At 38.2% G+C, this 27,955-nt stretch overlaps 1 protein-coding gene and 1 long non-coding RNA gene across 2 annotated transcripts in view; one reads left to right on the forward strand and one right to left on the reverse strand.

The window, feature by feature from the left end:
• Positions 1 to 794: 794 nt before the first annotated feature.
• IL23R (interleukin 23 receptor) overlaps positions 795 to 27,955 on the reverse strand; it is a 56,606-nt gene continuing 29,445 nt past the window's right edge. The window contains exons 7-11 of the mRNA XM_026497852.4: positions 23,450 to 23,606; positions 10,864 to 10,953; positions 8,090 to 8,195; positions 5,511 to 5,601; positions 795 to 1,820 (exon numbers count right to left, since the gene is read on the reverse strand). Coding sequence (XP_026353637.1) covers positions 1,167 to 1,820; positions 5,511 to 5,601; positions 8,090 to 8,195; positions 10,864 to 10,953; positions 23,450 to 23,606 — 1,098 coding nt within the window. The 3' untranslated portion in view covers positions 795 to 1,166. The remainder of the gene's footprint in view (positions 1,821 to 5,510; positions 5,602 to 8,089; positions 8,196 to 10,863; positions 10,954 to 23,449; positions 23,607 to 27,955) is intronic.
• On the forward strand, positions 1,495 to 27,171 carry LOC130543447 (uncharacterized). Its single transcript, XR_008958809.1, has 2 exons — positions 1,495 to 1,647; positions 27,024 to 27,171. It is a non-coding gene; the product is annotated as an uncharacterized LOC130543447 (long non-coding RNA).

Below are 27,955 nucleotides of genomic sequence, written 5' to 3' on the forward strand. Positions count from 1 at the left end.
TGACCGACTCTTGACTTTGGCTCAGGTCATGATCTCAGGGTCTTGAGATCTAGCCCCACATTGGGCTCCTCACTGATTGTGGAGCCTGCTTGGGATTGTCTCTCTCTGCCCCTCTCCACCCTGCTCACACTCTGTCTAAAAAAAAATGGAGAAGTCTGCTGAGTACCATCTTTCAGCTGAAAATATGCATTTCATATTTTAAGATCATCTATCTCTCAGTATTGACCTGGGTGGGAGATAAAGTTCACTTCCAGTCCTAGACCTTAGTGAGTGTAGCCGTCAGGAGCACCATATTGAGAGGATTCTGAGGTCACTTTAAGGCTTAGCAGAAAGGCATGTCATGATCAGTTAGTCATGTCTGCAGGAGACATGGGATATGGGGCGATGGTAGGTGTGGCAAGTATACGTCAGAAAATTACTGTTAAAACAAATATTTGTCCAAATTTATGGCAATATCTAATACACAGTTGATTACAAAAGGAATAATTACACCTTGCTGATATTGCGTCTGCTACTTCAGTTCTGCCATAGTGAAATTAATACATCAACTACACCACAGGGCAACAATGCCATTGTGCTTAACTTGAATGAAGACAGCAGTTTCATCATGTACTCACATCATTGTTTTATAAATCTTTTAGTCCAAAATCAAAATAAAGAAAAATCAAATCCCTGATAACCTGAACAGAAAGTAGTAGAAAAAAATAATACAACAAACATGCTAATTAATGATCTTCTGTTTCTATCCTTATTTTGTTGTTGGAGACTATATTTTTATCTACCTAAGAGAATTTTAAGTCATAAAATGAAAATTCAACTTGCTTCTCCCCTTACAAACAAACACTAATATTTCAATTTTTAAGAACTATCTTCAACGTTTATTTCACCACCACATATCTTGTATTATTTATTCTTCATACAACAGAGAGATCTGTTCTGTGCCTTGCAATGAGGGGAAATAAAAAGTATATAACGGTTAATACTTTTTAAAAAATTCAGAAGGTGTACCTAATATTGGTGCTTCCTTTGTGACTATGACGTATGTTCCATCTTTGGATCTTAACTCTCTAACTTTAAAAAATAGGGCAGAATTAAACTCATTGCTGAAGGAGATCCAACTACAGATTGCAAGGCAGCTTTCCTGTATTAACTTTGACTAGGCAGCTCTACTTTTCCAAGAGTGAAATCGTATTGAAGTGGTTTTCCAAAATATTTTGGGGAAAATAAGAATTAATAGATGGCAACTCCTCATTCATGGCCCCCAAACAGGAAACGAATTCATCGGGCAACAGGGTCTGTTCTGGAATAGTTTTGTTGGATGAAGCATCTTCCAAAAGCATGGTAGTTTCTCCTTCAACTGAGTTTTGCATGTCCAGAGGACTGTGTTCTCCTTGATTTAAAATGAGGCTTAATTCTTCAAGAAATAGTGTGTTGCTTAGCGAATTCATACTTGAGACAGAAAAAGCAAAATTCGGGTATTTTTTAAACCTGGCATTTTCCCCTAGGTCTAAGGAATCAGCTGGTGGTTTGAGAGTTGAGGAAGATGTGTCATCATTTTTGCTGAGATGGTTTCCCCCAGTGAGAAAATTTGAAATCTGGGGTTTATACCCAGTGCTGAGACCAGGAATATACACAACTGTAGTGTTGGTGAGTAGTGACTTCTGCTGGCAGTCTCTTGTCTCCAGGGATCCTGTATTCTCTTCTGTCTTGTAGTCCATGGGCTTGTGTTCTTCTGGAAGAAAGATTTCTATCTCTGTAATCACCGGATCAACATAAAGGACCTGCTCGCTAGAATTATTATTCATAAATTCACTTTTTTCCTAGGAAGAAAGATTTTATTTTTATTTTACAAAAGGCATTTCAGGGTGCTAACTGGATAATTAAATTAGGACTGGAATTCTGCTTTCCCTCAGCTTTCCTTTCCCCTCCCTCTTCTGATATTGTTTCTCTTCCTATACAGTTTCCTCCTTTTGTTGTCCTCCTCAACTCCAAGTCTTTATTAAATTCTCCCACGAGGACACTGAAGAAAGGAATAACAAAAAATAATACCTATTTTAAGCACATGTCTTGGTTTAAAAATTTTAAAGAGAAAGATGTATCTTGCATATTAACTTGCGTATTATTTCAGTGCCTTTTAATATTTGGAAGTTTGATGTGTTGGAATATTTCTTAATATCATGGAGTGTTACTACAAGAAAATATCTTGTTGCCTAAATAAAAGAAAGGAAAGTGGGAGAATCCTGTTTTGCTTCTATTTTCAAATAAGGTAATAATAAATGCTTTGTGCTGAGGTTCTAAAGGTGTGCAGCTACTCACAATTCAGATGAACAGGAGGGTCAGTGAAGAAGGGTTCTATTTGTATAAAAGCCCGATGACTCTTTCGGGTAAGAAAATGTCTCAAGGCCTCACAGCTGATGGCTGGCTTCCTAAGGCAAATAACTCCCACCCAATGCTGTTATAAAATTATAGCCACTTGCTATGGACTGAATGTCTGTATTCCTCCAGAATTCATACGTTGAAGCCCTAATCCCCAGTGTGATGATATTAAGAGGTGGGGTCCTTGGTGGGTAATTAGGTCATGAGTGTGGAAGTCTCATGAATAGAATTAGTGCCCTTATAAGAAGAGACATGAGATTGTGATCTCTCTTTCTGTCCCGTGAGGGTACTGCAAGATGGTGGCTATCTTCAGGAGAGCTCTCACTAGGAACTCTGCCTGCCAGTATCTTAATCTTGGACTTACCAGCCTCCAGGACTGCGAGAAATGATGTTTGTTGTTTAAGCCATCCAGTCTATGGTATGCTATTACAGCAGTCCAAGCTGACTAGAGCGCTACCCGTTAGCCTTTGGGCAGAAAACAAAACTTCATCTGAAGGTTTGTTTCTAATTCCAGGAGCCCAGAATGGGAAGGAAATTTGGCAAAAAGAAAGACCTTGAATAAAGCAGCCTGAAGTGTCATTCAAATTTTCTTCAGGCTCAGCCTCCTTAGGGAACATGCTGGGTTTGAGTTGGGAAGGGAAGACATGTAGTCAAAGGTCAGATGAAAGTCAAAGAAACTAGACATGCTATAAGAAATGAAGAATGCAAGGTGACTGTGTTCCATAGAAGGAAGTATTTTCCTTACTTCAGGCTGGCAACTAAGTGATGTAGGTGGGAGTCAGACCATAGTGAAGGACACAGAAGAGCAACAGGGACCATTCCAGAGCGAAGACAATAATGGAAGAAGAGGATCTGACCACAACAAAGTCAGGGACAATTCTCTGAGCCACAGAAAATCCCCAGTTCCCTTGGATAATAATTAGTGGAGGAACAAAATAGAGCTACCAAGTGGAAAGAATACCAAGATTATAGTATTTATTATCTGTAGTTTGAGGAATATATGCTTGTCCTTTAGTTACTTGTTAACTATGTACTTCGTCACATATGTGGGTTCAATTGTCCTAGATCACCCCTCCACTATTAGTAGACAACATTATCTCCTTCAAAATCAGCCAGTTCACACCCTTTCTCACCTTCAAGTATCCGGAGACAGGAATCCTCCCTTCTGCCTAGGCGAATCTTTCCACCTCATCCCTGTAGACCATCCCCTCCCCTCTTCTTCACAGTCTTGTTTGATCAATAGTCTCTCTTTCTCTGTAATAGTCCCTCTTAAGTCTGTCCAATTTAGTATAAACATGCTTCTGACTCACGTCCCTCTGAAGCTACTGTTGTTCATTCATTGCACGAGGATATGAGAGCTGACCACGTGTCAGCATAGCTCCTTTCTCTACTCCCCTTTAGAAGAATGTCTTCATTCTCAATATCTGCTTCTTCACTTCAATCACTTCTCAACTCACCAGTGACCTCCCCCTTGTCACATTCCATGGAAGGTTATAGACCCTCTACAAAGTGGTCAGCACCATGGATCCTTGCTTCTTGACACTTTGCTCTATCTCATGATGCTCATTCTCTGAACTTCCTCTTCTGCCTCTCCCCTAGGACCTTGTCTATTCCAATGGAAAAGCTCTTAGTTACTCCTCATTGGCTTTAGAAGTAGTTTTCAACCTCTTAACAGTGTTTTCAACCTCAGCTGCATGGTGAAATCACTTGGGAAGCTTTGGATAATACTGATGCCTTGATTTCCCCATGCCCTCCCTCCCTCAGAGATCCTGGGATGTGGCCTGGGCATCAGGATTCCAATATGCAACCAAGGCTGAGAACTACCACCTTAGGGACTTCTCTGGGTTGGATAAGGAGTTGATTAATGGGCTCATAAAAGCTCCAAACAAAGCCACTTTCATTTGTTTTACAAATACTTGTCTTCCTCATATCTTTAGAACAAAGTGTTTCTAGGGGTGTCTGGGTGGCTCAGTCAGTTAAGTGTCCAACTCTTGGATTTGGCTCGGGTCATGATCTCAGGGTTGTGAGATTGAGCCCCATGTCAGGGTCTGTGCTGAGCATGGAGCCTCTCTCCCTCTCTCTCAATCTCTCTCTCTGCCCCTCCCCCTCCACTCATAAAAAAAAGAAAGAAAGAAAAGAACAAAGGGTTTCTAGGCTAAAAATATATATTTTTTAAGTTTGAACACTGTTGTCAACAGAATGAAGTCTGAGTTCTATAACAGGACCTTCTATGATCTGATCCCAGTCACTATTCCAGCAATATACCAACCACCCCTCTCATCAAGTTTTTAAATAAAGTAACACCTAACAAGCTCTTCTCATGCTGTGCTTTTGTTCATACTGTCCTCTCTATTTTAAATGTTTTCTGTTTCTCCTAAGCAACTCCTCATCTTTCCATATGCTTCCTGTATACCCCTATCATGTTTGGTCTCATTTCTGTCACTGCACTTACATCGACACACTGCAATGCTTAGATATGTCTGTCCCATCAGCTGAGTTTTGAGCCCCTTAATGGTGAAACCAGACTGCCAAAAAGTAGAAGAAGCACACATAGCAGAATCTTTTCCCTCCTCCATAATCAGCAGCAGTTCCTCCATAATTGGCAAAGTCCCCTATAATCTCCAGGTCTTCCCAGCACACCTTTCTCTTCTTTTTAAGATGGAAACCTGGCCCAGCCCTGGTGACACCATCTCCTACAGTCCTCTCACATTTATTTTCACCTCAGGAGTGAAGCAGATCTCACCAGCTTCTCCAATCTCATGTAATACAGAAGCCTCTTTGTGTCTTTGAGCCTCATTTTACTGAGCTTTTCTGCCCTTCTCCTCTGTTCCCGAAGTCATCTAACAACTATTGGCCAACAGGTGACTGACACCTGGCCCACAAGCTTCCTCTTCTTTTTTCTCTTTTGAATAGCATTGTTTCTTTCCTCCTTCTCTCTTTCCTTCCCCTAACTTCATCCCCTCATCTCTCTTAAGTATAATTTGAAATATGTATAATTCTGTTTTGACATATGCTTATACATTATGCTAAAATGTACACACATTTATTTATTTGAACAGAAATTCTATTCTAATTATTGGACTGCACCTTAGTCTTAGCTGCCACTTAGTTTTTATTTGATGGTGTTTGATTACCTGTAGCATTTTTACAACATTACTGTTTTCCACATTAGGAATATCTTCATGAAGCCACTTTGGTATTAGCAATAAGATTCTTCTTTTAATTCTAGGAAATAAAAATGACACATTAGAAGAAGCATTTTACTTAAAGATTGGTGCAGGCAATCATATAGGAGGCCAGGAAATCAACTGGAATGGAATGCATAAAACTTCCTGATGCAGATTTCCATCTCCTGCTTTAGAAAGTTAAGTGGGAAGTTGATTCAATATCTTTTCAGATTTTCCTCCTCTCTCTATTGCTCTGCTTTTCTCTAATGAGCCAGAACATTTCAAAACACTCACACTAGATTCAAGGTAAGTGGGAGAACCACCCTGGAAGTAAAATTGTACGCATGTTAAATATGGCTAACCATTATAAGCAGCTATCAGTGTGGAAAGGTTTGGAAAATGTAAGGGATATTTTGTAGAGCTTTTCAAGTCAACCATAGCCACAGAAAAATATTGAAGAGAATGCCATATAATAAAACGGTATAATTCCAGCTCCTCTAATTCTGAATTTGTGCTGATTCCATATAGGGCGGAGGTGATAGTGGTGGCTCCAAACGTTGTTTATGTGGATAGAGTAGGATCCTGAAGAAGTTGTCTTGCAGTTGTATGGCTCAGTGAGAATACTGGTTTTTACTTAGGCTGTGTGCTTATTAAGGACCACTAGGGTGGGGCGATGGAAAGAAAAGGGAGAAGCTGTGAATACCCCTTCTTCCCCAAGCTACCCTCGGCACTGCCACTGTGTCAGAAGCACTTTCTGCATTTATAGTACAAATTGATTTGAGCAGAGGTTGCAACAGGAACTTAGACTAAACTGATCTCTGGAACATTTTTACCTGTAAACAAAGTACCTGTTAGCAACAGATCGGACTTGTTTATATGTTTAAGCAGGTTTACTAAGGACTTTTACCGAGTAACAACCGAAATGCTGAATGAACTTTGCTCACTCAACTTGATCTTGAACTATAGGGTAAAAATAATTTCTTTACACATATTTATATAATGTTTTATGATTCAGTGTTTTTACTAATTCACACTCTTTCTATACTTAAAATGAGACCAAATTAGTAAGTTCATGCTATTACAGAAAAGTTTTTATATAGCATGCTGATATAGTGAGAACATTTACATATATATGTGTGTGTGTGTGTGTGTGTATACATATACATATATATATGTATATATTAACTCATTTTTGGTTTCAGTTTAAAATGTTTTCCAGTTTTGTTTCTGAAGTAAGTCTTTTATAAGTAAATGTATAGTTATAGTAAATAAGAATGTCTGCCTATGTATAAAATAGTTGTATTAATGTTATCTCATTTCATTTATCTTTTTAAAAGGAATACTTATTTAAATAATTAAATGAACAAAGAATTGTCCTATTTTCTTATTTGTCATTGCCAACTGGAAATTAATTTTTATGTTATTAATAATAAACTTAATGCTATTTAAAATTTCACAGTATCTTTGGACAATAACATAAATATTAATATTCTTATGTCATACAAGTTCAAACACTAAGATGTTTCTAGGGGCTTTATAATCAAGTATGTTTTTAAAACAACCTAAAACAAAGTTTTCTATTAGTTTATCCACCTCATAATGATATCAGGTATATATTTATTAATGGGTAATTCAAATTTTGAAATATTACTAACCTCCGAGGAAACACCTATGTAAATTTAAAAAATCACAAGTATACCTTACTTAGGATAGCTCATTCTCAATCTTCTTACTGCCTTTTGATTATAAATTTAAAAGAAAGAAAGATTATCTCATGAAGCAAGTGATGGCAGGAAAGAGAAACTCAGTGCCAGTTAGGCAAAGAACATTCATACGGTTAAAACTTGTGAGTCATTAGCTGGACAGGGAGACTGCCACATCGAACAACTCTAGTCTGTTAGCAGAGTAGAAATACTCAATGCATCTGGTAAAATTTAGAAAATGGAAGGCTTTGCTTTCCTCAAGGTCTCGTTTATCCATAACTAGGCATAGATCTTTACTAATTCCATATTGGGAAACAGTGATCGAAGGAGGCCAAGGAGAACGGGCATGGGAGCTGGATGCTAATAGACCGACACAACTGCTGTCAAAGGGACGGATTCAGATGTTGCCATACTTCTCTTCACACTGATTCAGAGGATTTGTTTGGGTAGAACTTGAGGCAGGTTATGACCTAACCACTTTAAAGAATCCAGGCACAGTGAGCAAGCCGTGTAGTTTAGGAGAGCACGTGGGTTGTGATGTTAGCCGGGTCTGGGCTCTTGGCTTAATGCTTAATGACCTTGGGCTGACCACTTCACCTCTTGAAGCCTAAAGTAAGTGATCTGTAAAATAAGCCTTCGGTTTTTCCCGGCAGGGTCATCATGAGGATTAAATGAATGACATGTGTCAAGAGTTTGGCATGGGTCAGTAATCATTAAACACTGCTTTTATTTTTTTCATTCTCTGATTAAAAATGTTGATGGGTTTTCCTAGTAAATAACTGAATTGACTAGTTTTGCTATATATGGTCTAAATCAGAAAATAGAAATTCTACAGAAACCTACCCAGTTCGCAGTGATCTGTTTAATATCCCAATCAAAGAAATAATTGACAACATAACAGCAAAGAAGACCATTCCTGATAAAAGTCTAATGTCTTGTTGCCTGTTGTCTGAAAGAAAGAAAAATAAGTTTAGCTAAGCATTAGTGTCCGTGGGATGTCAGAATCATTGTTTTCTCTACTCTGTGCAAAGCAAAAGTCATTGATCTCAAAGGAAAAAGGGAAGGGGAGAACAAAATTAACTTTTACCTTGGGCTGTGTGTACAGTGACTGTCTTTGCAAACTGCACAATACCTTTTTTCTGAGAAAATTGGGCCGCATATATCTGGTATCAGTGGGTTTCTAGAAGTGCATCTCTGGCAAATGTGGTCAACGTTAGACATTTTTTCTGAGCTTATGCATGCATATTTTATATAAAAGTGTTTAGTGATGAACCTCATTTGTTTTGTCTGACACAAGTGAGAATTCCCAATTGCTGGTACACAGTCTAAAGCTGGCCACAATCACAACTGAGGTTTATTGGGTTTTCTTTTTAACCTTTAGAGCAAGACAGAAGTTATGTAGAATTTGTCTCCACTCTTCTAAATTTATTGTTCATGAATGTTTTTCTGCCAAGAAAGGACATTTGTTCTACTTAAAACAATTTATAAGAAAGAAATTCAAGTTGCTGTATATCTTGCACTCATATTTTATCTTAAAAACAATGCTTTTCTTGCGTTTTGAAGCATCAATTAATCAACCCAATCTTTAAGCAATTAATATGATATATTCAACACATGTTACCTACTAAGCTCATTGCATTTTCTCCCTAGTACATGAAAAAAATCCTATTTTCTATTTTCAAATATAGACTATTATTGAGACATGACTATCACACTGGAGTTTGTTCTGAGTGATGATAGATATTGGCCTCCTTTCCATCCTCATTCCTTCCTTCCTCATTCCCTTTAGCAAATATTTATCAGATACTTACCATGTGGCAGACATTTCACTGGCCCTGACCTCATTATTTCTCAGTTGCTCCTGACATGCACCTGGGGGTCTCCAGGCTGTCTGGTCCCTCTCCTAAAGCCAACTGGTAGGCAGGGGCCAGGCCAGCATAGCTTAGCTTACTCCAAAGTGCCAGGGGTGAGGGTGGGGGACTCTGGGTGGCTCAATCGATTAAGCATCCAACTTTGGCTCAGGTCATGTTCTCAGGGTCCTGGGATTGAGCCCTGGGACCGTCCTGTATTGGGCCCTGTGTGGTGGGCTCTCTGCTCAGTGGGAGTCAGCCTGAGGATTCTTTCTCTCTCTCTGCCCCTCCCCCAGCTCACGCATGTGCCCGCTCCCTCTCTCAAATAAATAAGTAAATCTTAAAAAAAAAAACCAACGCCCCCCCTCCCCTCCAGCCCAAAGTCCCAAGGGAGATATGGAATTAGTGTTTTTCTGGGACTAAAACTCTAATTCTGAAGATTTCATACAACTAATGGTGCCACATACCTTTGGGCATTAGTGCCTAGGAGAGAATAGAGAATTTTCACAATAACATGGGGCCAGGCAGCCAGGTACAGGGGTCTAAGGATACAACAGAGTGATCAAGAGATAACCAGAGATACACGGGTTCACATTGGGCTCTGCCCTTTACCAGCCCCGTAACCTCGCTGAAACTCAAGTTACCTCTTCTGTAAAATAGAGATCATAACATCTATCAAATAGGGCTGCTGTGAGCTCCTGGCCTCCCCAGTTCCCACAGAAATACCAAGGTGTAGACCTAAGTAGGCATCTGTAATTAGAGATCTGTACTGGGCCTAAACACTTGGCTCATTGATTTACATGTACACATTCAGAATGGCCTCACCTTGCTTCATGTTTCTTCATAATACTTCACCACAACCTGACTCTTTTCTTCTTATTGTTCTGTTTATTGTTTTTCTCCCCATCTGTCCAAAATGGAAGCTTCATGAAGACAGGGCCTTTGTTCATTTTTTTTCACTGCTAATTGCCCATCCAGAATAGTGCCTGGCACATAGTAGTTGCTTAATGAATATTTGTTGAATAAGTGAATGAAAGTCCCAAGAATGTCAATGTAACCTGCAAAAATTCTGATACTATTCCTGCCAGATTTCAATGCAGGGAGATACATGGTCTACCAGTGGTCAGAGGTGAAATAGTATGCCTGAAGTTTTTCAATTTGAAATTTCTATTTAGAGTTATATTTGTCCATTGCACAACTCGATCTCACAACTTTTTATGCCTAAAATATTCAGGTAAGCTCATCAAAGGAAAATACTGAGTCATACTAATGAAACAGGAGCTGGTTTATACAAGACAAAGAACACAGACTTCAGGATTTGAAAACAGGATTTGAATTTTAGTCTGTCACTTCTTGTGACCTCGAACAAGTTCCTCAGCCTCTCTGAGCTCGTTTTCCCATCTATTAAATAGATATATAACACTTGTCTCAGCTGGTTGTTTGAAGATTGAACAAATAGTGTAGACAACCTCCTAGCACATGGTAGACACTGAAATACTGTTTTTTAAGAAGGAGTTTTGGGGTCTTGAGCCCCAGCACTCATTGAAATGAAAATGTATCCAACCCATAGCAAAAGCTGGCAAAGTCCACCTAAATCGTTCTTTAAATTCAGTTTTAAGTGGATCTTTATTGATTATTTTCCTATAGAAAGCATATAGCATATCTTATTATCAAGAAATTTATGCCTGACACATGATTTTTCCGTTGGAGGATTCAAACAGATGATTAGTAAAGACAATCCAAAAAACCCAAGTAGTATTTTCTTACCAGAAGTAAGATGTCCTTTAAAGATGGAAGCAATTAGATGCTCAGAATTCTGAGTATCATGTTGGAATGATTTCCATGTGATCTGGGGAACTTCAACAAAATGAAAATAGGGTGAGTTTCTTACATTTTGCATTCAGGTTACCCAGTTGCCTAAAAGAGTCTCTTCACTTGTTTGGAGATGATTAAAGTACCCTTTAATAGGCTTCAAAGTGAAATAAAAGCAAAAGCCTTCGAGTATGAGTGTCTTTTCTTCTCCTTTTTATTTAATTGGGCAAATCCTAAAGAAGGAAACACTGAAAGGACAATGAAAACTACCTAGGGTTTGTAAAACTTCAAGATGTGTCCTCTAATTTCATGAGGCTTCTAGGCAACAAATACCAAGGAGTTTTATTTAATTCATTGACCAAAAAATGCACAATAACTGGTCTCTACTTGATTCCTTCCAACGGATGATACAGTAAGTTTAGGTTTCCTGAAGAGCCTCCAAGATGTGTCACTTTTGCCTTTGCACAATCTTTGAGATACTGTTGGTGAACAGTACCTTGGCTCCATAAAAGAAGGCCAGTTTTGATTAGCAGACACTTTGAGGTTATTACACAGGGGTGGAATGCTATTAATGACTTCCCTCTGCTCCTTTCCCACTGGCAAAGATCCTGGCCAGCCCTGTCTAGTCATAAAGACTGTCAGGACACGGCTAATGAAAGCTTCTGACCGGGGTGGGGTGAGCAGCCTTGGCAGCTAACTCGCTTTCAGTCTGAACCCAAAAGAGTCCTGGAGCTTTCTTACTCATCTCCTCCCTCCTGATAATTAAAAGCTGCCAGAGGTGAATTCAAGGACACTATTCTTCCAGCTGACAGAAGACATTCCTGAAAATGGTTCTAAGCTCTGGATTCCCAAGAGTGCCTCAAGCCCTATTTATTCAGTTATCCTGATTTCAGTGTTCAGATTTTTCTTTTTGAAGAATTACTTGTGGGGCCAGGGAGAAATCATGACTTGAGGCAGGCTTGACTTCCACCGTGATATCACAGGCTTGTATAACAAGCTAAGTGGCCCAGACAGCTCTCTTTGAGAAAAATACCATGGAGTTTAAATAAAAAGCTTCCTGTGGTCTTTGGAAATTTTTGAAACAGGTTGACCTGGGTGCAGGCACAGGCTCAGTAGTTTTCTAAGAACAATGGGCAGGGAATTTTAGAAGGTGAAAACATCAGAAGAGCCAAAAGTTCTTTTCTGTGTTTTTATTCTGTCTTCTCTGCAGCAAGAGGAAAATGTTGCGCTGTGAATTGTGACAAATCAGAAATTCTTTTTGGCTTCTCAATGCTTCACTAAGTCTCTTTTGTTCCCGAGTATTTGGTTCCATCAAACTCTGGGAGTAAGGTTATGCCCCAATGGTCACCAGCCAAGTTTATTCACCTAAATGAGTATTTTGCAAGCTGACGTTCAGTCTTGGGGAGCCCAAGCAGGAGTCTGCATCTACATTATTTTGAAATGTTAAGACTAGACATATTACATTAAAATGCAATGCAATTTTCAACTTGGCAAGATCATGAGTTTATAGCATATGTTGCTAGATTATTTTTGTTTTCACTTTCATTATTTTAAAATTAGCATTTTTATTTAAAAGTAATATGTGGTGCTGTGGCTTTTAATGCAGGTTAACTTAATTCTGTTGTCTAAACTACAGGTGATTATTTAGCAATGAAACTTCGATTATTAATTTGCTTCACATAAAAATAATGTTCATCTCTAACTAGGGCTTTATTAGCCCTAATAGGGAGAATAAACAATCATCCTTTAGGGTCTTTTTGTTATCATAGTTTCACATCAACCAGGTGCATTAATTCAAATTAGATTAAAGTCACTTAAAAGAGATGATTAGTTATCAGAGGTAATTTCACAAAGAATCAGATATCTGAAGTGAGACAAATTATAAACAAGATAGAGAAGAAATCAAGCCAGTGGCAGAATTTTTAAGCACAGGACTGAAATGAAGCTGTATATAATATATCCTTCATGGTATACTGCCACCAAGTGGCTAGGTCATTTCTTTTAAATCATACCTAATATTTATCGTTATAAAAGCAGTAACCTTAATAGAGAGAAGAATTTTAAGAGGACAATAGAAAGGGAGAGAAAAAGAACAATCCCTAATCCTATCCCCTTAATTCACTTGCCGTTAGTATTTTATAGTATTTCCAGTATTTTGACACAGGAAAGCATTCACAAACGCAGAATGATGTACACACACACAAAAATTTATAGCTAAAAAACATCTGTGTCTGTCAGCTCTAATCATCAGTGCGTTGCCTAATGTGCTAGAAAAATCTCATGATATTTTCATTATTAATTTAATATCTATGGTGCTATATCCATAATGAGACAATTCTGTCCCTACTTGTTTCTCTCACAGCATGTGCCTGAGTATACTCAGAAACTCAAATTATCTCTAATTTGGTAAGAATCTTATACAAACTGGTATCAGACTTTAGAATTCTTCTTGCCAAAGACAGTGCATTTAAACGAAATTTAGGGGGAAGTTAGAGTAGTTTTTAAACAACAAAAAAAAATGTAGTCTCGTATTCTTGAACAATACTAGAAGCATATAACATAACTACATTCTGTACCCTATCAAATGCCAGCCTGTTTTAATCAAATCTGCTCAAAAGTGCTTGGTTTTAGTCATCACGTATTTCTTCTGTTTCTGAGGGATGATACCAAATCCGTCTCCTCTTGCCTCTCACTCTATGCCTATACCACGGGGCAGAGTGTGTTTTATTATTCTTTTTAAGTGACCATTCATTGAGTACTGAATATGCCCCAGGTAATGTACTAGACTTTACATGCTTTCTCTCATTTAATCCTTACAAAACCTAATCAGGCAGAAAATATTATTGTCCTCATTTCATGGATGAAGAAACAAAGGTGTAAAAAGGATAGGTGACTTAACCGAAGTCACCTAGGTAGAGGTCAAAGAGTGAAAGTTCCCATCCAGTCCTGACACGTAGTTTGTGCTGGTCACTGGCTCCATTAATTAATAACCTCACTTCTGCAGCAGGATGGCTCTGGATGGGGCGGCTCAGTCAGCCCTGCAACAGCTGCTCCCATGCTGAGACTTAGCCATTGCTCCTCTGGAGGTGGCCACAGTTTGTTAGAGCTGCCTGGCCTTGTAGGACTCCAGCCCACACCATGATGGGCTCTGGCTGAGCTGACCCATGTAGCACTGATTCCTAGAATCTTCCAGCCTACAGTTATTTCCTTCTGAAAGCCAACTATTTTCTTTGATTATACTATCAAGGCACACTAATTGTAGGATGCTTGAAAAGTATGGAAGAGTATGGAGAAGAAAGTGCAATTTTATGTTTGTTCACTAACTAGAAGCAATCATTTTTTAAAAATATTTGTCAACAGTCCTTTGTGCCTATCTGTACCCTAGTGGAGATCATTCTCTTTACTAAGTGTTGTGTCTTGTTTTTTCCTTTCTTTCAATATTATGTCATGAACATTTCCTTATTTTACTTAAAAAATGTCCAGAACTTTCATGCTAATAATAATTTAATATTTCATCATGTTTGTACTGTATTCAATCATCACCCTATTGAGAAACTGTCTAGCTTGGTGGTTTCAAACGCCATCTTTGGATTCAGACAAAACTCACTTCAAATCCTGGCTCCACCACCTGGAGTTGCATGGCTCTGGGTAGGTTGTTTAACCCCTCTGTGACCAGTGTCTTCATGTGTAAAATGGGATAATAATAGCACTTCACCCCTGAGATCTAATAGTTCACATCAAGCACTTAGTACCGTGCCTTACACAAATTAAAAGCTTAATAAGCATTAGCTATTGCTTTTAGACTTTTAGATTGTTTCCAAATTCTTACTATTATAATGTTTGTATAAATATTTTACATAAATCTTTTTTCCATATCTCTCCTTATTTCCTTTTTTAAAAAAAGATTTTATTTATTTATTTGACACAGAGAGAGCACAAGCAGAGGGAGCTGCAGGCAAAGGGAGAAGCAGACTCCCCACTGAGCAAGGAGCCCAATGTGGGACTCAATCATAGTACCCTGGGATCATGACCTGAGCGGAAGGCAGATGCTTAACCAACTGAGCCACCCAGGCATTTCTCTCTTTATTTCCTAAGGCTAGATTTCTGTTAATGGAATTACTGGTCCAAAGGGTATGGACATTTATAAGTCTTTATTTACCTTTGCCTTTGCTAATCTTGGTGTCAAAGCCATGCTACCTGAGGCCTATATCTTAAAGGCTTTGACCAGAGCTGACAGAAGAACCTTTCTAGACGCTTCTTTCAGTAGGTTCTAGATACAAGAGGTGTCATATTAAAAGAGACAAAGGGTGTTTTTCAAATTATTTTTCTTAAAACATAAACATCTCCTTTTGGGTTCTCTCTTCCTAATCTCCTTCTAATAATCGCAGCTGTTTCACAGTATTTACGTCCTATTTCCCCAGGCCAGTTTAGTTCTAGGGTTGAAATTCAACATTATTGGGCTAAGGGTAAGGGTAAGGATTCGACACTAGTCTGAGTCAGCTGACAAAGCAGAAGACAATGGGCAGACCTATCGAATAGGCAGCAGAAGCCCAGGGCAGGGAAAATGATATGTCAGAACAAACTCATTACCACACCTAGAAAAACAAGTCAAATGATGAATCATTTCATGAGTTACAGTGTCATCCTTGTTGTATTAAGGATAGGAGGGTGTGCCTAGACGTATTCAAGGGATTATCTTCATGCTTATGTTCCTAGCTCTAAGTACTTGGTATGCATAGGGAGAAAGAGGTAAGAAAGAGAAATATATGTATCATGATCACATGTTTAAAGAAAAAGATTAAGATAAGAGGAAAAATAAAAAGCAGTGGTAACCCAGGAAATTTTCTTACGTGACATGGAATACACGGAGTCATGGGTCTGATGTCAATGTGTAACAAAATTCTATGTGCAGGAATGGGCAGCTTCCAAGTCTTATTCAGTAGCTTAAGATTCTTCAAAAATGCAACCTTACTCTCAAGCATAGCATGTGCCTATTCCTGAGTCTGAATAGTCTAGTGGACATTTGTCATTTTTTAGTTGCCCGGCACCTGGACGTACTTCTTTGTGGGCATCCTAAAATAGGTAAGAAGCAGGTAAGGCTTCCCACTGTGGATGCGTCAGTCTCCCCATTGCCAGCAAGTAGCTACAAGCAGATGACCTAAACCTACCCGATCAGAAGCTTTCCTCCCTCCACTGGCATGGAACACTCAGCTCCAGGAAATTTCTTATAGCAGCAGCTCTATCCAGGGTCTGGTCACAGTAGCACCATGGGGCGTCCAGGAGGGCACGAGGCAGGCAGTGGCAGTGACCACAATGCCAGCTACAGGGTCTTCACCAGATTCTTCCTAGGCTGCAATTTTGGCTGCGGTTCTGGCTCCTGCTATCCCTTGTATCCTACTTATGACCATTTTGCCAGCCCTCCTACTGATTTCTAGCTATCTTTCTAATAATTCCTTTTCTGCTTAAGAGAACAAATTTGACTTTTTTTTTTTTTGGTAGTAAAAATTGCAGCAATAGGTGGTGGGGTTAGATAGGTGAGGAGATGTGGTAGGACAAATAGTGATCACCCTCCCCGTCCCCCCAAAGGTCCATGTCCCAATCCTTGGAACCTTCGAGTTTATAAATATATTTATATAATCTATATGACAAATATTTACTTGCTATATTTATATTTAGCTATATTTTATATAATTATTTGCTATGATTATATTAAATATTTATAAAATATTTACATATAAATTATATAATTTATATAGCAAATACACATTTATATATATATTTATGTAATTTTTATAACAAAAGTGACTTAAGATGGGGAAATTATCCTAGATTGTGGGTGTGGGTCCGAATGAAATCACAAGAGTACTTACAAGAAGAAGGCAGGAGGGTCAGAGAAAGAGATTGGAAGATACTATGCCTCTGGCTTTGATGATGGAAGATGGGGGTCACAAGCCAAGAAATGAGGGCAGCCTCTAGAATCTGGAAAAGGCAATGAAACTGATTCTGTCCTAGAGCCTCCAGAAAGAATGTAGCCTTGCTGATATCTTGACTTTAGCCTAGTGATTTTGGATTTTGGATTTCTTATCTCCTGAATTATAAAATAATAAATTTGTGTTGTTTTAAGTCACATAGCATATGGCTTAAGTTTCTAATAACTGGTTAAGCAACAATAGGAAACTAATACGGAAGATAATTACTTCCTCATAGAAGAGCATAATCTTTATTCTTTATTAGTGGATATTGTGAGCTTTGGAGAGACTGTAAAACTCTTATGCATTATTTTTTTTTATTTTGTAGAACTCTGCTTCTTTATTAAGAATAGGACATGAAGAAGATTAAATAAATCCAGGTGAAGAATCTAAACTGATTAATATTTCAGGGAACACTGTGTGTCTGTTTAACCTGGTTTAGTAACCATGAATCTACACATTTATGATCCATCTCAAATTAAATGAGTCAGAAACCCTTAATCACAAGTAACGGATTTTTTGAAAAGTACAATTCTGTGTATCAGCCTCTAATCTGCGTTCTATATAATATCACTTATATTTAGTTCCATTGACATAACATTTGTTTTTTTCTCTTGTAGTCACTAAAAGATCTGAAAAATTAATGAGAGTCTTTAAGGAGTCATTGGTAATGCAACAACCAATGGTGTTTTGTGAGAACAAAACACACTGTGGTTTAATATCTTGCTCATACTTGCCCTCCTCTGGAGAATTGTCAAAAAAAAAACCAATATGATTTCTCTGGGAAACTTTCCTACATCAAGTAGCAATTCAAGCAAGTTAATTAATCTTTATGAAATATGACTGCCCTTCCCTCAGGCCTCTGACTTGTCATTAATGGGATTATGGAGCCTGTGCCTTTCCTTCATTGCAAAGAGACTTGTATTGCAACACAGTTGGACAACAGTCCTGCGCAAAAGTCATCTGTTCACCTTTTTCTTTTTTCTTTTTTAATATCAGTAATATTGAATTTAGGCTACTGACTTTCACATTTTCAATGCTGACTTTCTACACTCACAAATTAGCTTCTCCCCTTTGGGGCTCTTTCTGTACTGCATAAAGACCCCAGGAATTTTTCACAGTGACTTTCCAGGTTGGTGGGCTAGAAGCTCCAAATTCAGCAGCCCTCAATGGTTCTCAGAGCTTCAGCCGGAACTTTACATCCAGAGGCTGGGCAGGGTCTGGGCGGAAGGGGGTAATATGGGACAGGGTGGCTCACTGGCACAACGGTCCTGCACCCTGTGCTTCTGGGGATCCTGGACTGCCACGGTGGGCTGGGGTGCTCAGTAACTCAGGAAGCAGTGGGCAGGAGGAAGAGGAAGCAGCAAGGTGACAGAGAGTACTAGAGATAATGGCCTGAAATTCTCATATACCCACCCTGTTCTGACCCCCAAAACCACTATTACTAAGGCAATAGCTTGGGCAATCAGGTCTCCCCATTTCTGTCCACATTTCCTGCCCACACTCTACATCATTTTTCATGACACTTCTCTCTCTTAAAGGGTGTGTCTAACGCCTAGAGCAGTGGTTCTTACATTTTACTGCAGAAGTATCACTTGGCTAGAGGCTCAGCAATCTGCATTTTAAACTCAGACCCAAGCGTCTCTAGTGCAGATGGTCCACAGACTCCATTCCAAGAAGCACCGCTTTCTAGATATTTTATTGGACCAGGACCAGCTGGAAAAACACATTAGCAATTGGCCCATGGAGGTCCTGTCTTTAAGAGAACCACTTTTTCCAACCACACCTTGTCTTCATCTCAGACTTCCCCATCCTATTCCCTAATCTCCGGGTTCCTGGAGTCCTGTGGTTTCATTTTCATTGCCATAACCCAAACCTGCTTCCACATCTTGCATTCAGGCCAATATAGAATTAGTCGATAGCATACTGTGGTTCCCTCTTTTCTCATGTATTTGCATTTTCATAACAAACATTACATTAAAAGTGAACTTCTCCTGGCATTGTTTTATTTTTAGCTAATGTATAGAGAGGAGGATTTGGTTCAGTGGCTGAGGGGAGGTTGACACAGGACCCTCTTAGGTCTCTTAGGAAGACCAGCAAAGCTATAGTGCAGGTGCTGGAATCGCACAGGATGAGTTATGCTCTGGCTTTACTGTTATCAGCTTTATAATGTTTGGCAAAACTGCTTAATCTCCCTGAGCCTTAATCTTCTTCATCTAAACAATTGGAGTAAAACTTTTATAGGGCTTTAGTGATGAGTAAAGGACAATTCATATGTAAAATGCTTACCACAGTACCAAACACATAGTAAGCATCCAGTAAATGTTAACGATTATCTATTTATATTATTATTTATATATTTTATAGATAATATAATACAATTTATGTATTCTGTATAATTTATATATTATAATTTATATGTATATATTATAACTCACATATACTATATAAAATTATATATAATATATAAGTTATATTATTTTCTATTATTTGCATATACTATTTATTACCAGGATAAAAAACTATGCATCTCCAATCTAGAGAAACTTCTCCTGTATGTTTGCTAAAGCCTGATATTATATTCTGAGGTTTATTTTTTTCTTTTTTAGTATAAGACTTTGTTTTCCATTGAAGTCCAAATACTTGGGGTGCCTGGATGGCTCGGTTGGTTAAGCCTCTGCCTTTGGCTTAGGTCATGATCCCAGGGTCCTGGGATGGAGTCCTGCATTGAGCCCCACATTGAGCCCCTGCATCCTTGCTCAGCAGGGAGCCTGCTTCTCCCTCTCCCTCTACCTGCTGCTCCCCTTGCTTGTGTGCGCGCGCTCTCTCTCTCTGTCAAATAAATAAATAAAATCTTAAAAAAAAAAGTCCAAATACTTTAAGGAAGGAAAAGAGAATAGGGCTAAAAAGTCACTTAACTCTTACTATAAACGAGTTTGGGGTTTTTGTTGTTGTTGTTGTTGTTGTTTTTGGAGACTAGGTTTTTAAAGACCAGGGAAAGTGATACAGAAGAATGCTGGGAGTTTGCAAGACAAGCCATATCTACTGCGTGATTTGCCCTGCAGTACCATCTTGGCATAATTTTGAAAACACATTGCTTTGAGATAAATCACCTACATAAGGATTTTAGAGAGTAAAATAGCAAATTCCTGCATGGAAGGATCCTAATTGCCTGGGCTGTCTTTCTGCATAAATAAATGAACCTTTAATTGGTAGAAAATTGGCTGGTCAAAAAGCCCCATTATCAAACAAGTTGGTTAATTAAAGTATTATAGAAATTGTATCTTTTATTTTTTTTTGATTGTGAAGCAATTCAAACTTCAGTTGCGAGGTTTGATTCTTACTGCTTTTGCTTACAAGGTATTTATGGTGCCATGTAATTTATTTTTTTATGATTTTTTTACTGTCTGTCTTCTCTAAAAGAGATCTTTGTCTCCTTTGTTCTCGGAGATTCTGCAGTACATAGCAAGTGGTTGGTGCATGGTAGAGGCTATTTGAATATTTCATGAATGACTAAGTGAATGACTGTCTTTTCCTAGATATCTTTTTAAAAACCAATTAATATTTAAAATTTATTAAAAGGCAGTTTGGCAACTTGCATCAAGCATCTTAAAATGTGCTTAAGTCTTGGTTCAATAAGATCTAAACACATAAGGGGAATTTATATAAAGAGCTACTCCAAGAAGTTTATTGATAATGGAAAAAATGGAATAATCTAGATATTGTTGAAATAGGGAAGTGATTCAATGTATTATAGTACATCCATACACTGTGTGGCCATTAAATAGATTTTTAAACTCAACAAGGGAGACTAAGTAGGAAAATCAGGATATAAAACAATATATACACCACAACACCAATCATTTAAAAAATGACAGAGAAATACACATACCTATGATTTTACTTATATGTGGAATATAAAAAAGAAAACAAATGAACAAACAACCTCTCTCTTAAATACAAAGGACTGGTGGTTGCCAGAGGGAAGGAGGGGGATGGGTGAAATAGATACAGGAATTAAGAGGTACAAACTTCCAGTTAAAAAAGAAGTACGTCATGGAGATGAAAATTACAACATAGGGAATAGAGTAAATAATATTATAAAGATGTTGTATGATGACAGATGGTGACTACACTTATAGTGAGCACTGATTAATGTATAGAATTGTTGAATCAATGCCTATACCTGAAATTAATATTCATTGTATGTTAATTATACTTTAATAATAAAAAACACATGCACAGGAAAAAACTAGTGTTAAATTCATTAAAATGTAAACAGCAGTTATTTCTAGGTTGTATATTACAATAAATTTGCATTGCTTTTACAAAAGAAAAAAGAAATTTTCGAAAAGATTTAATATTAGCACTTTCCCTACACATAGTCATCATTTTTCATTTAACGTGTCTTGGAAGAAATTTGTACCAGAAGAAGTTTATAGTTCCTCTTAGCTACATGTTAAATTGGATAGATGCAAGTTTTCAGGGATATTTAATTTTAACTAGTATTTTTTCCTCTTAAGTGATTTTTCCCCCCTTAGGAAACAAAGACTTTACATTTAGACTCATTGTGAGGTGGCTGTGGTTTCTGTTTTCTTCCACCTGAGGTTTAGGACCTTTGCCTTTAAAAGAGAACATTTGTAGTCCTATATTTAACTTGTAGAATACTTTAATAAGCTGTTCCTTCACTTCGATGTAATTGGTTAAAGAAAGAAATTGATGAAATTGCTGAGAGCTGGTGACTAAGAAAACTTATGTTCTTGTTTAGGTGCTATTAGTCACTAGCAATGTGCTATTTAGCAAGTCATGCCTCAGTTTTCTCATTTGTAAAATGGTGCCAAGTAGACTACCAAATATGGCTGGTGTAAAGATCAGACAAGCTTATACATAGTAGTACTTCGCAAGTGGTAAGTAAATACAAGTTATCAATTTGAGTCATCTTGCTAGACAATTCTAAATTTCATTTAAAAATAACAGTTATCAACTAAATTTTCACTATTATAAAATGGCATCTAAAGTCCTAAGAACTTTTAGCAATATAAACTTAAGAAAGAATATCTTAATTTAAAACCTAACTTTTAAAAAGGAAGTGATAGCGGCACCTGGGTGGCTCAGTCGGTTAAGTGTCTGCTTTCATGGGGGTAAACAGAAGGGGGAATGAGCCACGAGAGACTATGGACTCTGGGAAACAAACTGAGGGCTTCAGAGGGGAGGAGGGTGGGGGATTGGGATAGGCCGGTGATGGGTATTAAGGAGGGCACATATTGCATGGAGCACTGGGTGTTATACGCAACTAATGAATCATGGAACTTTACATCAAAAACTAGGGATGTACTGTATGGTGACTAACATAATAAAAAATTATTATTAAAAAAAAAAGTTAAAAAAAAAAAGCGTCTGCCTTCAGCTCAGGTCACGATCCCTGTGTCCTGGGATCGAGTCCCACATTAGGCTCCCTGCTCATCAGGGAGCCTGTTTCTCCCTCCCCCTCTGCTGCTCTCCCTGCTTGTGCTCTCTCTCTCGCTTTCACATAAACAAATAAAATCTTTTAAAAAAATAAAAATAAAAAGGAACTGATATTATAAATTGTTCCCTTGGTAATGCATTTCTAAGATTTGGGCATTAGGGGGCGCCAAAAGAACTGTTTCCTTAGTCTGCCATTTCTCTCCCTCTGCTTGTGTGGCAGCCATCAATGTTTATAAAGTATGCGCGAGTGCTTAAAAAAAAAAAAACTCAGTTCCAAGATGCTATATTATAATAAAGATGGTATTAACAATCCTGTGATTATAATTAAGTGCTTCAGCTCTGAAAAGAAAAATTTCACTCTAGGATATAAGCTACCTACAATAGGGAGCCATCTTGAGGTTAATGGGAGCCATTATGGAGTATTATGACATTTACAATAGATTCATTTTGTTTGCTTACTATTGAAGTCTATTTAGCCAAGATTTTATTGAATGACATGTGTAAATGGATAGAAAATTAAACTAATAATATTAAGAGCAGAGAAATATCTAAAGATAAACAATAGATCAGCCAGATTTTGCTGACAAAAGAATTAAATAATTCCATGTTTAAGTGTCTTAACTTTCTGATTACTTTGCATACAGTAGGTAATCAATACTTATTGATATGATTTCATTTGTGTCTCTCTTAGGAGAATATATTTTGTCAGAGTGGCCTAAAGAGTTTAACGTAACTCTTAATAATGTCTTTCAAAACAAAGTCTTAGATGATTATATGCCTCACAGTCAGTCCGGATGCTTGTAAGAAATACTTACTCTTGAGCGACCCCACAGCTACTCCCTTAGACCCATGGACACAGACCCTCTGGGAGCACGGACAATGAACATGCATACCAGGTGGTTTTAATTGGTTTTTATGCCCAAGGATGTTTGAGAACCATTACATAAATTGTAGTAAGCCTTAACAAAATCAAAGTAAAATGACAATTTAAAAGTAACCACCTGCCCGACAATAGTTTTGTCAATTTTGAAACAAGTCAAGAAGAAAATATATATATATATATTCAAAAGAAAAGCCTAAGAGATTAAATATATAAATACACTCACCTGTTTCAGCTGTTTTATGAGAAAAGGGTGAACTCCAGGGCTGCCAGTACTTTTTACCTGTTTCTTGGCATCTCACTTGAAATATATAATTAGTGTTTGACTCCAAGTAGAATTCTGACTGTTGCTCATATGTAAAATTGGTATCAAATTTTTTAACCTAAAATGAATGAATAACAACAACGAAACAATACAGTGTGCTTTGAAAACAAACAATTATTGCATTTAGGCAGAAATGTATGGAGGACCTACTATGTTCCAGGCACTCCTCTAGACCCTGGGAAAACAAAGAATAGGGCAGTCTATATAAAACATGACCATAAATAGTCAAATACATGTTATTTAACATTAGAAGTGAAATATACATCGCTTTGTGTTCGACAGTGCTCTCAAGCTTTTAAATCTCAGGCTAAGTCCAAAATGTAATATAGTCTTAATTTTGGAGTAGCTGATTTTAATGGGATAGAAGTGGAGGACCTAAGAGCAATTGTTTGAATCCAGACTTTCTTCCACCCTGCCCTTTCGATCTCTCTTTCTCACTCTCTCTGCAGTTGGACATTTACATCAATAATTCTTCATGGATGATGAAATAATTTCACTTGCTAGTGATGACTTTTTTTTTTAAAAGATTTTGTTTATTTATTCGACAGAGATAGAGACAGCCAGTGAGAGAGGGAACACAAGCAGGGGGAGTGGGAGAGGAAAAAGCAGGCTCATAGCGGAGGAGCCAAGGAGCCTGATGTGGGATTCGATCCCATAATGCCGGGATCACGCCCTGAGCCAAAGGCAGACGCTCAACCGCTGTGCCACCCAGGCGCCCCTCTAGTAATGACTTTTGGAAAATAATTATTCATAAACTAAGCTGTTAAATTGGTCCTTATTGTAGGCTTTTGCTGATTTATGAAGCGTATTATTATATATGTGTGTGAGAGAGAAAATAAAACATTTAAGAATGTTGAGCTATGAAAACCCAGTGGAAGATAAGCATGCACATAGCTGAGGTCTAAACTTACAAATCATTTTCTGGAGCACTATGACTTTCTATAAAACATAATGAAAGATGACCCCCTAACAAGCTGGTTCAAATGAGAGAGAGAAACCAAGGCATTTACATAACTTCCGTATGTTGTGATAAGTGGATTCACTGAAAAAAAAAAGTGAAGCACGATTGAAAGTAACCATAAAATATGTCTAGAAATGCACTTAGGCAACAACCAGGAGGAAAGAGTTACCAGACACTCATGAAAAAGAAAGTTGAAACTGTCAAGATTTAAAAAAAAAAAAAAAAAGAGCAACTCTCAAACCTACTGAGGGATTCTTCTGTGAAAACCCAATCTTAACATAAATCTTTAAAACCTTCAGTGTATTGAAAATGTAAAAATGATGAAAATATCAGTTTTGGGGATGTCATGCTCCATCTAAAGTATCGTTCAGAGTTTCCAAAAGCTGTGTCTCCATCCTTGGCTCTGGAATTTTCTGCCAAAAAGTATGACGGGCAGGCATTTAGGGTCTCCTGGGATCCAGGAAAGATTTTACTTGTAGCCAAGTTTGACTTTCAAATGCACTCTGCTTCTATTTGCTTTTCTTGGAAGGGAGTTGTTATTCTCTAGTATGTCTCTTGCCATTACATTTATAGATAAGTCCCCTTGAAGAAGAGAAATACACTAAAGTACAGCCAGAATTCTAAAATGGAAGAATTTTACAGAACTGTTAACAGATTCATTTCTACCATGAGGCAATCCAGGTGACTGCTTAGGGTCTTGTAAGCACGAGATGATACTTCAAGGTATTTTCAGAGGCAAAAATGAACACCGAGAGGGGTAATTGAGTGCCTATGTGGAGGGTATGATCTCGAGTGCAAGAAATATGACTTTAGTTTTTATAGCAGTTAATTTCTATTTAAAGCCTCAATTCTGATTGGAGGTGAGGCATAGAAACTTACTCTCCATCAATCTGAGGTACCCTCTTCTCTTAGGGTTACATTAAGTTTCTGGGAGTATCATTGGGTGGAGGGAAGGAGAATCTCTGACCTAGTAAGGCAGTTCTCTAATCCCCACTTCCTCCAACTTCCTACCTGGGGCAAGGCCCAGGGTGATGGGGCCCTTCTCAAGCACCTACCACCATCTAAACTCTTATGTTTCCTCTTCCTAACTTCCACCACCCCTCCAACTTCCCTCCTCTCTCTGCCCAATTAATCTTTACCTAGTGTTTGATGGAGGAGATGATGACTGAGAAACTATGTCTGTGACTAATCACAGTTCTTCCAAGTCTTTGTCTTACACCAGCATTTATACTTTTGAAATGCAAAGGTCAAAGGTTTGACCCTTTACTCTCTGTGTACTGTTCTATTGGCCTTACCTGGGAAAAAAAATGAATGCTTGGTTTTATGCGCTCCATGAACTACGAATCATTTTTACATTTTTAAATGGCTGTATAAAACTCAAAAGAATATTCTGTGATGCGTGGAAATTATATGAAATTCATGTTTCCATTTCCAAACTTAAAATTTTACAATGCGCATTCATTTGTATATTGCCTATGGCTGCTTTCTCACTATAAATGCAAAGTCGAGGAGTTGGATCAGAGACCTTATGGCCTGCAAAGCCTAAAATGTTTACTCTCTGGCCCTTGAATAAAAAGTTTTGCGACTTTCCGTGCTGACAGTGCTCTTGCAGACATGGTGAATGTTTCTAAAACCCATTGAATTTTCAGTAAGAGGTATAGCAAGCATCTACCCCACAAAGTGACACAGTATAAGAAGGGCAGGGACTCTCTCCAGGCCCAGGGAAAGTGGTGTTATGACAGGAAATAGAGTGGCGATGGTGGGCAGAGGAAGCCGATTTTTTGGGAAAAGTCTAAAGAGTACAAAGAAGATTGTGCTGAGACTTGAATGTGTTGAGCCCAACAGCAGATCTAAGAGATCAAGGGATGCAAGTATTTTGAACTGGGAGGAAGGGCCAAGTTCCAGTTCTAAGTTTCACGTTTTGTTTTATTATGAAGACAATAAAATCTTGAGGTTATGTTAAAAAAAAAAGGTTGCCAATACCATAGTCGAGTTTAATTAGAGAAATGGGTCACCATTAATCCACTTACTTTGAAGGTGCAGCAAAGACTTCTCCGCCTTACCGTCACTACTGTTGGGCACTTATTAAAGTCAAACAATAATATTAATAGCTAATGTTTCAAATGTTATCTACATGAACTACACATTATAAAAATCAATGGAGATACAAAAAGCGGTTATGGAACAGCCTGCCTTCCAGGGGCTTACAGGTAAAGGATGGGGAAATAGAAGTGTAGGCAGATATATAACATGGTAATGCTCCTGAGATGGGATACACAGAAGTGAACAAGGATTACTGGTGAAGACTGTGAGCTTAATTTTTAACATAAGTTTGAGGTGCCAAGGAGATAGTTCATGAAGATAAGCAACAAGTAGATAAATATTTTCCCTATGGTGTCAGCCCTGCAGGATCACCTGAAGGACTGGCTGGTTCACTTCAATACCTCAAAGTCTTTATAGCTTAGTTAAAAGGGGATGAAAAGCAACCTCAATTCAGTAATTTTGATTTTTCAGGAGGGCTTCCTTTGCTCTACCAGACTTGTTGCATGGCTCTCCTGGAGGTTAAGATGAAGAGTAACAACAGCATTACCGAACTTGAACTCTATTCCAGACTCTGGGCTAACATCTTTAGATTATTTGATCGTCCCCACAACCATATGAGGTAGGTGTTTGTCTTATTCCTACTTTAGGTATGGGCGTAATGAAGCACAGAGAAGATAAGGAACTTGCCCAAGGTTGCATAACTAGAAAGTGGCAGAACCAAGCTTCAAATTCTGGAACCTGTCCTCTTAGCCACATGGCTTTCCTGCATGGCTGCCTGTCTCTTTGAAGTAAAGAACCTCCCTCAAGTAGTACCTGATGGAGACACAGGTGAAGTAGAAGATCAAATCTGTAGTCCTTTATGTCTCCTCTTCTTGCCTCTGACTGCCTGTCTCCCTACAGGAGGCAAAGACAACACTTCATGCATGACCCAGATGATATTGATAAGGTAGCAAATGTTAAAAGTCAAAGTTTCATTCTGGCTCTTACTGACTAGACTTGGGTCATCTGGATAGAAATGGTAATTCACGTTTTTCTGTGTGAATGGTTATATTTAGAGGAAGCATGGTAGAAGGGATAGGATACAGGTTTTGGACTGAAGCCTGTTCTTTCATTTCCCAAATATTTTTGGGGTGCCCAAAGTGACATAGGGTCTGTGAGAGGCATTTAGTTACTAACAGTGTAAGTTTGAAAAAACCTGGCTTGAGGTCTTTCAAGCTCTACATCCTCATTGCTGTAATGGAGCTGGTACTAACCTGTCCCAAAGGACTGTTAGGAGGATTAGATGAGATAAGAAACACTCTTTCAGCTCCTCAGCCTGCTTCTGAGTTACCAAGTCTCACAATGGCATAGTAGCACCAGCAGGGGGAGCAGAGAACAAGAGTTTCAACCAGAAAACAGTTGGT

The sequence above is a fragment of the Ursus arctos genome, unplaced genomic scaffold, assembly GCF_023065955.2.
Source record: "Ursus arctos isolate Adak ecotype North America unplaced genomic scaffold, UrsArc2.0 scaffold_12, whole genome shotgun sequence".
NCBI lineage: Eukaryota > Metazoa > Chordata > Mammalia > Carnivora > Ursidae > Ursus > Ursus arctos.